Source organism: Poecilia mexicana, unplaced genomic scaffold (assembly GCF_051168715.1).
Source record: "Poecilia mexicana isolate PSO_F unplaced genomic scaffold, ASM5116871v1 scaffold_5, whole genome shotgun sequence".
Lineage (NCBI taxonomy): Eukaryota > Metazoa > Chordata > Actinopteri > Cyprinodontiformes > Poeciliidae > Poecilia > Poecilia mexicana.
The window spans coordinates 12,955,276-12,967,262 of NW_028263374.1; the positions used below are offsets into that span (position 1 = coordinate 12,955,276).

General features: G+C 46.2%; 1 protein-coding gene across 7 annotated transcripts in view; it reads left to right on the forward strand.

Annotated features, from left to right (window-relative positions):
- The window catches only part of LOC106925267 (low-density lipoprotein receptor-related protein 1-like), a 107,631-nt gene extending 96,000 nt beyond the window's left edge, over positions 1-11,631 (forward strand). For 2 of the 7 annotated variants that reach the window (XM_014999475.2, XM_014999479.2), the window contains 25 exons: positions 119-241; positions 333-458; positions 562-678; positions 1,240-1,346; positions 1,442-1,574; positions 2,055-2,177; positions 2,291-2,413; positions 3,129-3,269; positions 3,351-3,491; positions 3,584-3,703; positions 3,960-4,225; positions 4,315-4,496; positions 4,576-4,682; positions 4,768-4,884; positions 5,593-5,769; positions 6,515-6,655; positions 6,736-6,912; positions 6,988-7,149; positions 7,343-7,526; positions 8,071-8,178; positions 8,261-8,334; positions 8,429-8,522; positions 8,661-8,699; positions 9,220-9,364; positions 9,900-11,631. In XM_014999475.2, coding sequence (XP_014854961.2) covers positions 119-241; positions 333-458; positions 562-678; positions 1,240-1,346; positions 1,442-1,574; positions 2,055-2,177; positions 2,291-2,413; positions 3,129-3,269; positions 3,351-3,491; positions 3,584-3,703; positions 3,960-4,225; positions 4,315-4,496; positions 4,576-4,682; positions 4,768-4,884; positions 5,593-5,769; positions 6,515-6,655; positions 6,736-6,912; positions 6,988-7,149; positions 7,343-7,526; positions 8,071-8,178; positions 8,261-8,334; positions 8,429-8,522; positions 8,661-8,699; positions 9,220-9,364; positions 9,900-10,040 — 3,368 coding nt within the window. In that variant the 3' untranslated portion in view covers positions 10,041-11,631. The remainder of the gene's footprint in view (positions 1-118; positions 242-332; positions 459-561; positions 679-1,239; positions 1,347-1,441; positions 1,575-2,054; positions 2,178-2,290; positions 2,414-3,128; positions 3,270-3,350; positions 3,492-3,583; positions 3,704-3,959; positions 4,226-4,314; positions 4,497-4,575; positions 4,683-4,767; positions 4,885-5,592; positions 5,770-6,514; positions 6,656-6,735; positions 6,913-6,987; positions 7,150-7,342; positions 7,527-8,070; positions 8,179-8,260; positions 8,335-8,428; positions 8,523-8,660; positions 8,700-9,219; positions 9,365-9,899) is intronic. The other 5 variants (XM_014999476.2, XM_014999480.2, XM_014999477.2 and 2 more) reach the window with 3 other exon arrangements.
- The last annotated feature ends 356 nt before the right edge of the window (positions 11,632-11,987 follow it).

Consider the following 11,987-nt stretch of genomic DNA (forward strand, 5'->3'; position numbering starts at 1 on the left):
ATTCTCTGAGTTCTCCAACCTTGTAAAAAACCTTGTTGTTTTTTTAAACATACCACATAACAGTTTGTTCTAATGTAGCATTGCTACAATAACTCAAACGTGTGCCTTCCTGTTGCAGCGGAGGTCACATGTGCTCCCAACCAGTTCCAGTGTGCCATGAGTAAGCGCTGCATCCCGAGGGTCTGGGTCTGCGACCGGGACAACGACTGCGTGGACGGATCCGACGAGCCCGCCAACTGCAGTAAGATGAGCCTTTGAAATAAAACCGTGGTAACATGCCTGCTTCTCGAAGCGCGTCTGTTGAAGTGCTCGCGTCCTCCTCCGCACCGCAGCTCAGATGACGTGCGGCGTGGACGAGTTCCGCTGCAAGGACTCGGGCCGCTGCATCCCGGCGCTCTGGAAGTGCGACGCCGAGGCGGACTGCAGCGACGCCTCCGACGAGCCCAAGGACGAGTGCGGTGAGGAACGGCTCTCTGCCTCCACCTGCCCCCCCCACCCCCGGAGGCAGGAAGTGTGTTTGACGTCGCTCTGCGGAGCCTGACCCTTCCTGTTTGTCCGCAGACGAGAGAACGTGCGAACCTTACCAGTTCCGCTGCAAGAACAACCGCTGCGTGCCCGGCCGCTGGCAGTGCGACTACGACAACGACTGCGGGGACAACTCGGACGAGGAGAAGTGCGGTAGGCTCTGTTTATTACCCTGTGAAGAGGCACAGCTCACTGTGCGAACGAAAACCAGCTGGTTTGTAACTCCGCATGAGCTTTTGCTGTCGGAAGGGAAACGGAGGCAGTAAGAAATGTGTCGCTCCTCACTTTCTGTCTGCTGTAGCTCCTCAACTGATCTCTGGTCAGTTGGTCGGCTCTGTGCACATCTCACATCATCTCATGTCTGTTTTGCATTTCACACTGGCCTGTCGCTGTGAGCCAGAGGTAGGTGCTGTCGCTGTTTCAGATCAACCGCAACCTTCAAACTCCCGGTCTTGCTTTTTTTTTTTTTTTTTTCTCCTCCAGCTTTTGTGATCTCTTCTGCAATCCTTCTTCTCCTTTCTTCGCCCACTGACACCATCCCTATAATGCAATTAAAATGCCTTCATTTACGTAACAAGTCCTTGCTCCTGTTCTGTTCTGAACATCTCTAGTTATCCTCTCCTTAAGCCTTTTCCTGACTGACTCCCTCTGCTCTTTATGCTCTCCTAATTATCCTTTCATACTCTTCAAAGCCTCTTTTCTCTCCGCCCTCAGTGCCTCGAAAGTGTTCAGAGAGCGAGTTTGCCTGCACAAATGGCCGCTGCATTGCTGGCCGCTGGAAGTGTGACGGGGACCACGACTGCGCCGACGGGTCAGACGAGGTATCGCTCGATTTTTATTTTTCCTTCTTTCAACGTTTTAAAATCTGTCACAATAGAGGAGAACTAAAAACGGCAACACTCTGGTTGTGCTTCAGGACGGCTGTGAAGTGTGGTGCGACAGAGATCAGTTCCAGTGCCAAAGCGGCCACTGCATTCCCATCCGCTGGCGCTGCGATTCCGATGTCGACTGCGTAGAAGGCAGCGATGAGGAGAACTGCGACAGTCCTGGTGAGCGCGTCGCTGGTTTCCTCCTGAAGGAGACCAAGGCGTGTCCACGCGTTCCCCCGATCCGTCACATAGCGACCACAAACCTTCTTCTGGTTTATTCGGAATGCATCTTAACTCATCTCCTCTTAAAACTGTGCATACTTGTGAAGATAATGAGGGGGGGAAAAAATCTGATTTTTTCAAATGATGTTGCAAGTATTTTATTTTTTTTACCCCCCTTCACTTTGACACTCCCAAAAATATCCATTGCAACTAATTCCCTTGAGAAGTTACCTATTTTGTAAATAAACTCAGTATAAATTCTGCTCTCCTGTAAAGGCCTCAGAGGTTTGTTGGAGGAGATTAGCGAACATTTTTGATGTGCTGCTTTTTGTGGGCCTTGAATTAAAATCCCATTAAAGTACGACAGAGTGTTGGTTTGTAACGCCAGTGGTCTGAATACTGTATGCATGTCCTGTCTCTCTCGCTGCGGCATCTCAGTGGACAAACACTGCTTCCACGATGAATTCCAGTGCAACAACACGCTGTGTAAGCCTCTTAACTGGGTGTGTGACGGCGAGGACGACTGCGGAGACAACTCTGATGAGAACCCAGCGGAGTGCGGTGAGATTTGCCGCGTTTCACCTTTCGGCCTCTTTGTCCTCCTCCTGTCTGCGGGGATTGGTTTATGTTTTTTGTTTTCCTTCTCCTGATCCTCCTCTCTGTCGGTCCACCAGTTAAATTCCTGTGCCCACCCACGAGGCAGTTCCGTTGCCACAACGACCGGGTGTGTGTGCCGGTGTCGAAGCGCTGCGACGGCGTGAACAACTGTGGGGACAACAGTGACGAGCTCAACTGCCGTGAGTTTATTCTGTTTGTTTTTTTTCTGCTGCATCAATAATAAAAAAACCGTCAACTTTGGGTTTGATGCACTCAGAGAGCAAGAGTTTTGATTCGTGCCTAATTTAAATCGTTTTGCTTCCAGCAGAGCAGTCTGTCTTTAAGATGTGCCTTGATCAGTGTTTCCTTTCAATATCGGCCATCATTCAGGAATAAGAAGGCTAAACCATAACAGACAACTTGCTAGAAATCCAACACAAAGACACAATTTAACCTCATTAATTTAGCTGAATCTATGAAAAAGAAGACAGAATATGTGCTTTTAATACCAAGTAGATGATTTCCAAATACCTCTTGGCTGAAAGAAAAAGAAATAAAAATGGAATATACCGCTGATCTGCTGTAGATAGTATTTTAGGCCTTGTCCCTTCTATTATCCACATTTTGCACACACCTTACAGAGTATGCTCTCATGTCCAAGTGTAAGTACACAGTACCAAATGGGTCAATAAAGCAGCTCGGGAGCAAAAAACAAAGCTAAAGAAAATCTGACAATCTGCTGATCAGGAACCACTTTCAAAGATCATCAGAGCAATTCGAACCTTGAAATAAAACCAAAATAAATAAGGGATCATTTAAGCCAGAAGCTTCATCAATTATTTTGATTTTGGTTTTTATTCCCGTGAGCTGGAGAAAACTTATTTGGGCCCATTATTTATTTATTTATTTTTCTAGCAACACATCCGCCGAAGCCAGTATGCCAGAAGAACCAGTTCCAGTGCTCCGACGGTCGCTGCATCAGCACCGATCTGCTCTGCAACCACTTCAACGACTGCGAGGATTACGGCTCCGACGAAATGAGCTGTGAAAAGAAAGGTGCGCTGCAGCCTCACTCGTCTGATGGCCGCTGTTAGACATCATCAGCGCTTGACTGTATGCGGCCCGTTTGATCCGCAGCAGACACGACGCTGAACGAATGCCACAGCAACGTGACCATGTGCGGAGACGGAGACGAAGCGCACTGTGTGGTCAACGGCACCGTCTCCTTCTGCTCCTGCAAACCCGGCTTCCAGTCCAGCGGGCAGAACAGGTGCCAGGGTAAGGCTGTCCGGGAATCGCTTCGGTGTTTCCCTCTCGACTCTTTGGGTTCTGGCTAACGCAGGCGTGAACGGCCTTCGGGTGTTTCACAGATAAGAACGAGTGCAAGCAGTTTGGAGTTTGTTCCCACATCTGCAACAACACCAAAGGCTCCCACAAGTGCAGCTGCCACAAGTATTTCAGCAAAATAAATAACACCTGCAAGGCTGATGGTAAGACATGACAAGTGCGTTTCAATAAATCAGAATGTCATAAAAATGTTGGCTCTGTTTTATCCCTGCTGATCGCCAGAGGGCGGTGCTGAGTGAGCTGTAGTCACATACGCAGCTTTAATTCTTCTTTTCTTTCTCAAGTTGGGAAAGTGACGTATCCAAGATTTCATTACAGTCTTACTCTCCTACTAACCCTTTAACAGGCTTTTCCTCGCAGCTCTCTAAAGCCCGTTTTCTATCTTTCGTCCCCGTCCAGCTCAGGGACATGTGCTTTATCTCGGGGACGACAATGAGATCCGCAGCCTGGACGCCTCTGTGCCAAACTGGCGCTACGAGCTGACCTTCCAGGGCGACGCCAACGTGCGCATCGACGCCATGGACCTGCACGTGAAGACCAATCGCCTTTACTGGACCAACTGGCACATAGGGCGCATTTCTTACTTCGACCTGCCGTCCTCATCCTCCTCTCAAAACAGCAACCGGAACAGACGCCAGACCGATTCCCGGGTCATCAACTTCGAGGTGCTGGCGGTTCCGTTCTCGCTCGCGGTCCTGCCAGAGAATCGGACGAGCTAATATGAAATGTGTGTATCCATGCTGGTTCTGCTTAGATTCCAGGGCTGAAGATGCCCCGAGGCATTGCTGTGGACTGGGTGGCGGGGAACCTGTACTGGACCGACTCCGGCAGAGACGTCATCGAGGTGGCGCAGATGAGCGGCGGACGGCACCACAAGACCCTGATCTCTGGGATGATCGACGAGCCTCATGCTATTGTGGTTGACCCCCAGAGAGGGTCAGTGGCAGACATTTTGAAACAGTGATCTGGAGGAAGATTACTGTGATAGATGAATGTTTTACATCTTCCTCTTTAGGAAAATGTACTGGGCCGACTGGGGCAACCATCCCAAGATAGAAACGGCGGCTATGGACGGAACCATGAGAGAGACGCTGGTTGAAGAAAACATCCAGTGGCCAACTGGTGAAACACCGACACGCAGTTCTCCCCGATCGTCTGGTGAACATAACCAGGTCGCCGTTAAACCTTCCTGATGCTGTTTTCCCAGGTTTGGCGGTTGACTACTTCAACGAGCGTCTGTACTGGGCCGACGCCAAACTTTCCCTGATCTGCAGCGTGAGGCTGGACGGCAGCGACGTGGTGGTGGCTATAAACGCACAAAACAGTTGAGTGGCAGTCAGAGACGCTGCGTCAAGATCGTGAATGCTCTTCGTGGGTTGGTTTGTGGCTGAATGTGTTGATTAAAACCCACGAGGAAACTGATCAGATATTAATAAAAGCTGTCTGCATTCAGCATCTTTTCACACTGATCAATCCCTCCAGGATTTTGTTTCGCGACTTTTTTTTCTTTTGCAATGAAAATCAGTACTTTAGAGATATTTTCAAGGAATTTTGCAATATCTAGGCTTTCATATGACGGTAACTCTCCGCATCGATCACAGACTGTATATGTAACCTGGCACCAAGTAAGGCTGAGACAGCACTGTAGTAGAAACAAAAAATACTGCCACCTGCAGGGGGGTGTTGGCATCACTTAAACCCAGTGTTTTTGACAATTTTTACATAAAATTTGCATACTAAAAGTATGAAATGTGTTGATTTTGCATGAAATCACAAAAAACTGGAGGGACTGATTGTAATTTAGCAGCAAACGGATTAAAACCGGTTTGATTTGATTGATGAAATAATCTTGAAACATGCAACTTTTACCTTGAAGGGTCTATTCATGTGTCCCTCTGTAGTCTAGAGGGCCACATGAAAAGCTAAGGTGGGCCACATTTGGCCCTCGGGCCTTGAGTTTGACCCCTTGCACACGTTTTATTAGTCCAACACTGAGCTCCTGTCTCTGCTGCGTCTTTGTTTCTTCCTGCAGAGCTCCGACATCCGTTCAGCATCGACGTCTTTGAGGACCACATCTACGGCGTCACCTACATGAACAACTCTGTGTTCAGAGTGAACAAGTTCGGGAGAGGACCCGTGGAGAACCTGGCGAACGGCGTGAACCACGCCACGGACCTGGTGCTGCACCACAGATACAAGCAGCCCGATGGTGAGCGAAGGCAGGAAATGGAACAAACAGAACGACGAGCTTAAAGTCAGCAAAAACTCGTTTCTACTGAACACTAGAACCACCAACGTCTCGATTATGACTTTTCCTAAAATGGTTCTCGCGTTTAAAGAAAGAAAAGAAAAAAACTGTTGACCAGATTTGCTCATCTAATGCATGAAAAAGTCTTCTTCACAGTTTGGGACAAATAACTTGGTGTTGGTGGCAGTGTTGGCCTCCCAAAATAAAACATGTTAGTTTGAAAAAGACAGCAGGACAACACACTGAATCATTTTACTGAAACCTGCAATGGGATGACACTCCACACACTTTTGGTTTTCAGCTACAAAAATATCAAGAGTACTTGATTTTATGAAAACAATAATCAAAACACCTTTGAGGTCACATTGGTGTCTCTCTGTCTCTGAGAGCCTTGGACATTTATTACTGTCTTCCAGTTGTCCTAATACAGCATTTCAAGTGTTTTTAGTGAGCCGTTTAAATTGTTGTTTTTCAATTTCTGCATCCATCACCATGCAGTGATTTTACATTAAATTATTATATTATTTATATATAATATTTTTCATAAATCAGATTTTATTCTAGTTTCTGAAACTGTTGGAAACACCAACAGACATCCTCGCTCAACCTCACGGTCACAATGACTCCCTCTAGTGGTTCTCAGAGGAATTGTAATCTCTGTGTCGACGGCATTTCAACACTCCCTCTCTCCTTCTCCTCCATCCAGTGAACAATCCCTGTGACAGGAAGAAGTGTGAGTGGCTCTGTCTGCTCAGCCCCAGCGGTCCGGTCTGCACGTGTCCCAACGGGCGCACCTTGGACAACGGCACCTGCGTGGAGCTGCCCACTCCCACGCTGTCTCCTCTCTGTACGTGGGCGGCGAGCGGAACATGAGGAGAAGACGCTGTGAGCGCTCCCGCATGACTCTTGAGCTTTTGTCGTCCGCAGCTCCCCCCAGCGGTCCCTGCAACATCCAGTGCATGAACGGCGGGAGCTGCATCCTGAACGCCCACAAGCAGCCAAAGTGTCGCTGCCAGCCGAACTACAGAGGCGACCGATGCGAGATTGACCAGTGCAAGGACTACTGCAGGAACGGAGGCACATGCACGCCCTCGTACGTCACAGGTAACGTGCGGGTTTAAGACGGGGCTTCTCGAGATCCTTTTTTGCTCGTCGTCTAACACGCCTGTCCTCCCACAGGCTCGCCTACCTGCAGGTGCCCAACAGGATTCACAGGACCCACCTGCAACCAGCACACATGCAAGAATTACTGCAAGAATGGAGGCAACTGCACCGTCAATGCCGGGAATCAGCCCACCTGTCGCTGCCCTGCTGACTTCCTGGGCAACCAGTGCCAATATAGTGAGTGTTCCCATTGTTTACTGTTGAGGCAGAAACCAATACCTTCAGTTATTATTCATTATCAAGATAATTAGCATGAAAACAGTACAAAATCTAATAAAAGCATCGTTGGATCTTATTTTTGGTGCCATTTGTGCCGTGCATTTCTTCAGCGCGTTCATTAAGTGTCACATGTGTCCCTGTGTTTGAGCAGGAAGCTGTGAAGGCCACTGCCTGAACGGCGGTACCTGCCTGCAGAGTGAGAGCGGCGCCAAGTCGTGCCGCTGTCGGCCGCAGTACATCGGCGCCGCCTGCGAGATCGACAAGTGTCACTACTGTCGGGACGGCGAGTGCATCCCCAAGGATGGCTTCGTCACTACGGGGGATTTCACTTGTCGGTAAGACGCAGTCACACATCGCACCTTTCGTGTTCAGTGTCGCTCTCGGTGAAAAAAGAAAATAAACCTCCCTTCAATAAATGTGTCTTTTATTTTAGTAACATAATGGCACAGTAAAATAGCCATTAGATATGTGGGGTGAAGAGAATTGTAAAGTTGCTCAGCATTGTTTAGCTAAAGAGCATCACGATCAGGAATGTGATCATGATCATGGGAAACGCCTTCAGCAGAATAGTTACTTGCTCAGACGTGTCCGCATCTACATGCTACATGCCATCAGAAACATTGAACCTCTAAAATAATTTCATTGGGTCTTTCACCAAGATAATGATAACCAGGTTCACCAGAACAACCAGAAGTTCAATTTTACATGATTTGATTAAAAAAATATATATTTACAAATACAGATTTTCTTTCTGCACCCAGTACATATATTTGTTTTAATCTGTGATTTTTTTTTGTAACACCAACAAAAGCGGCCGCAGTGCTCCTCGTATCGTGGGTAGCATTAACCTCTCCTCTGGTTCTTTTCTGTCGGCCGTAGCTGCTCGAATGGCAGAAACCAGCCCAGCTGTTACACGTGTGACCCCAATGAGTACTGTGCGAACGGCCAGTGCTCTATAAATCCCATCAGCCTCCTTCCAGAGTGCAGGTAAAAGGAGGACAGTGTGTTGGTTTGGTTGTCTTCCCTGTGCCGTCGCAGTGGGATAATGAAAACCTTTGCTCTTGTGCAGATGCTCTGCTGGCTGGTCAGGGCATCGCTGTGAGTCTGTGGCCAACACCACAGAAAGCACCGGGTCAGGTGGACGTAAGTTGCTGCTTGAAATCAGCATGAAAGTTGAAATCATGATCAGATTGGCTGTGTTTTTTTTTTTTTTACATATCTGTGTGTGTGTTTGCAGGCACAGCCTCCATCGTGGTCACGGTGTTGATCCTGCTGCTGCTGGTTCTCCTCGCCGCAGGGGCCTTGTTGTGGTACAGGAAAAGAATGAGAGGGTCCGTAACACCCTGACAACCCAACCTCTCTATACTTTTGTACTCTCTTTCTCCCTTTCTGTCCTTTTTTGTTTAGATTTTTTTTTTAGTTGATTTCACTTTTACTCTCCTCTCTCTCTAATCTCTTTTGCTCCTCAGGTCTAGCCGGCCCGGAAAAACCGGCTCCAAGCGCTCGCGGTAATGGTTGCCAGGCGTTCCTCCGTACTTTGCATTTCTCCGTTCTGCACTCTGATTCTCTCTCCTCTCCCTAATCATACGTTTTGGTCGCTGCGCAGTGTTGGGTGCTGTGGTCGATGTTTGTGCCATTTTTTTACTGGAGTTTCTGAGCCGACAGGATCAGCTTCCTCAGAGCAGATCTATTGAAAAAAGAAAACATGAAATAGATCTGCCTGTATCGTGGATCTAGAGCTTTGATGTTCTTGTCCATTGTTGTGCTGTATTGTACTGTGGTGTGGTTTGTATTGTGGCATTGTGTTTTCATAATAAGAGGTAGGAGATTCTGTGAAGACAGACTAACTTAAGATGAATTTGCGGTAAAATACAGAGCTTAATATCCAGGTCTGGGCCTTCGCTACATCAGTGCTGCTGATTTGTGTTTGTGCCTTTGTTGTGGTGGACATTTCCCTGCTTGCAGTGATCAGGCTCAAATGAAGTCACGTCAGGAAACCTAAAGTCTGACTGTGAATTTGATGTTTAGGGCGAAGGGCTTCCAGCACCAAAGGATGACCAACGGGGCCATGAACGTCGAGATCGGAAACCCCGCGTACAAGATCTACGAGGGCGAGCCGGACGATGATGCCGGGGAGCTCCTGGATGCAGATTTCACTCTGGACCCAGACAAGGTAGATTAAAACATTCGGTCCTAAATACGTTGTCTTTCCAAAGTGTTCATAGCCTTTGAATTTGCTTAAACGGTTACATTTCAGCCATAAATATCATTTTATTTTATGGGGATTTTGTGACACACCAACACAAAGAGTCACGTATGAAGTGTAAAAAAATGAAAGCATGTTAAGATTTTTTTTGCTGCTAAAAATCTCTAAAGTGTGGCATGAAGCTACTTTGAAGACTTTATAGAGCGTCCTTTCACTGGAGGTCTTGGGTATTTCTCCTCCAGCTTTGGACATTTACAGATGGACTTTTTTGTCCATTGCTTCCTCAAAAAAAAAAAACAATAAAAAAAGGTCAAGCTCAATCAGATGAGATGGAAGGAAAGTACGGAGCTCCCTGTGGAACATGGGGAAAAAATTAATTGAGGTTTGGGGCTGAAACACAATGAAATGGGAAATATTTCAAAGTGTATGGATAATCCTGCAGGGCAGTAGATGGCGACTGTATTTGCTAACTGGGATTTTTTTTCCTCTCATTTCTTCTCAGCCCACCAACTTCACCAACCCTGTGTACGCCACCCTGTACATGGGCGCTCACAACAGCCGCAACTCCCTGGCCAGCACAGACGAGAAGAAGGAGCTGCTGTCGCGTGGAGACGAGGAGCCCCTGGTGGACCCCCTGGCATAGACTGTCCGTCACCTTCATCATAACTACTCCAAAACACACCATTCTTCTTGCCTTTTAAAGAAAAGAAAAAAACTAAACTACAAAAAAAAAAAAATCAATAAGAAGTGTGAGAGAAAATCGCTTAAGTGTGAACACTGTATAAAATGTACAAAATGAAGGACTACTTTTGTATGTGATTGCAGTATTATATTTTGTTCTTTGGAGATTCCTCTGGTCAAAAGTAAGACAACAAAATAGCATTTTCTATGAGAGATTTTTAATTTACACTCTGTCCCTCACCCTTTACCTAAATAGCCACTACCTCTGTGAGTAAGGAAAAAAACAAAACAAAACAGAAAAACCGTGAAATGGAAAGAGGAAAATCGGAAGAAAAGATGCTACCATTGGGGCAATTTTAATTTTTTTATTTTTGTATGAATTGTATAGATGAGAAAACATGATGTTTCATTTCAAACAGTGCCAACTGCTTGTTGTTTGTGTCGACTTTGAGCGAGGAAAGGGTGAGAATTGGACGTTTCTCTGAACCGTTACGTAACGTCGTCCTGCAGGACGGCGTCAGAAAGTTCGTGTATAGCACATGTAAAATGTCCGAACCAGACGTCAGCTACAGTATTTTCCTCATTCATTTTGTTTCTTTTTTTTTCTTCCCTTCAGAGAACAATGTTCATACAATGATTGTGTTGTCTTCCTTGCACAGAGCCGCACACACTCTTTAAGGTACTGCAGGCTTTTTTACCGTAAGCTGTAAAGAAAGTGGAGCTTCTCTTTTGTGTGCGACTGCAGGACGATGATGTTGCATGCTGTCCGTCCAGGGAGATTACAGATGCTACAGATGGTTGATTTGCAGATACGAGAAGTCTGATGTACAGTTAGGTGTCATATCTGCACTATTTAGCTCTATGTTACAAAGGTCTTCCTCTGGGTGAACAGGAAGGGTTGGAGCTTTTTGCTTGTCTTTTCATTTCCCCGTGTCTTTCTTTGTAAAGACCAGAAAACGCCCGTCTGGCTCTGTGAATAAACGTTGTCCGTTTGCCTTTCGCGAATCAAAGTCTGTACGTTCGCAGCTCTGTGGCGTCTGAAGTGCATTATGTTCATCCTGTCCTCAGCAGTTCTCTCTTTACTCTCTCCTCTGTGCCCTGCTGCTGCTAACGCTGCCGGTCTGGTCCTTACGCTCGGCCTCTGTCCCCGAAATGCTGCTTCTGTCAGAAACGCGTCAGCCATATCTTAACTCTCGGATGAGTTGACACAGGTCTCCAATGTGACGACGAGTTGTGCTTTGCTTACCTGTCCAGTGTTATTTTTGCGCTGTTTTAGTGTCTGTATTTGTCTCGAAATCCAGAGAAGTACAATCATTTTACCTAAAGAACACTTTCGCAGAATCATACGTGCGTTTCCAAGACGTTTCTTTTGGATTAGTCATTTTTGTTACTTTTCAATCAGAAACGACTCATAGCTTTTATATCGTACGCCATGCATGGAAGCTCTGACGTTCTTTTGAAAAAGAGACCAATGTTTCATTTTTGCTGGAGTACTTTACAAACTAAATAACGAGATATTGTCATAAATAAAATTTTTAAAATTGTACAGACAACCGGCGAGTGCGAGTGTCTTTGTTTACATCCTGTTAAAAAAGTGAAGGAGGTCAATGGGGCAATTATTGGCTGGTTATTTATTTCTGTTAGCATGTCAATGATGATTAAACACTTTCCAGGCTTTACATAGATGTTACAGGGGCTGTAGGATATGATTAAAAGCTTTCTTTTAAAATGCATGTTAGGCTCTAAACAGAAAAAGTTTTGCGCTTAGTTTTTGAAAGTAAATAAAGCTAGTTTTTATTTCCATGCAACCAAAAGCAATGTGATTTTTTTTTCTTTTTTCCAAGAAAAACATGACAAATTTGTGAGAAGTTATTAGTGTTTATAAATGAGGTTTTTGATTTTTTTTGGA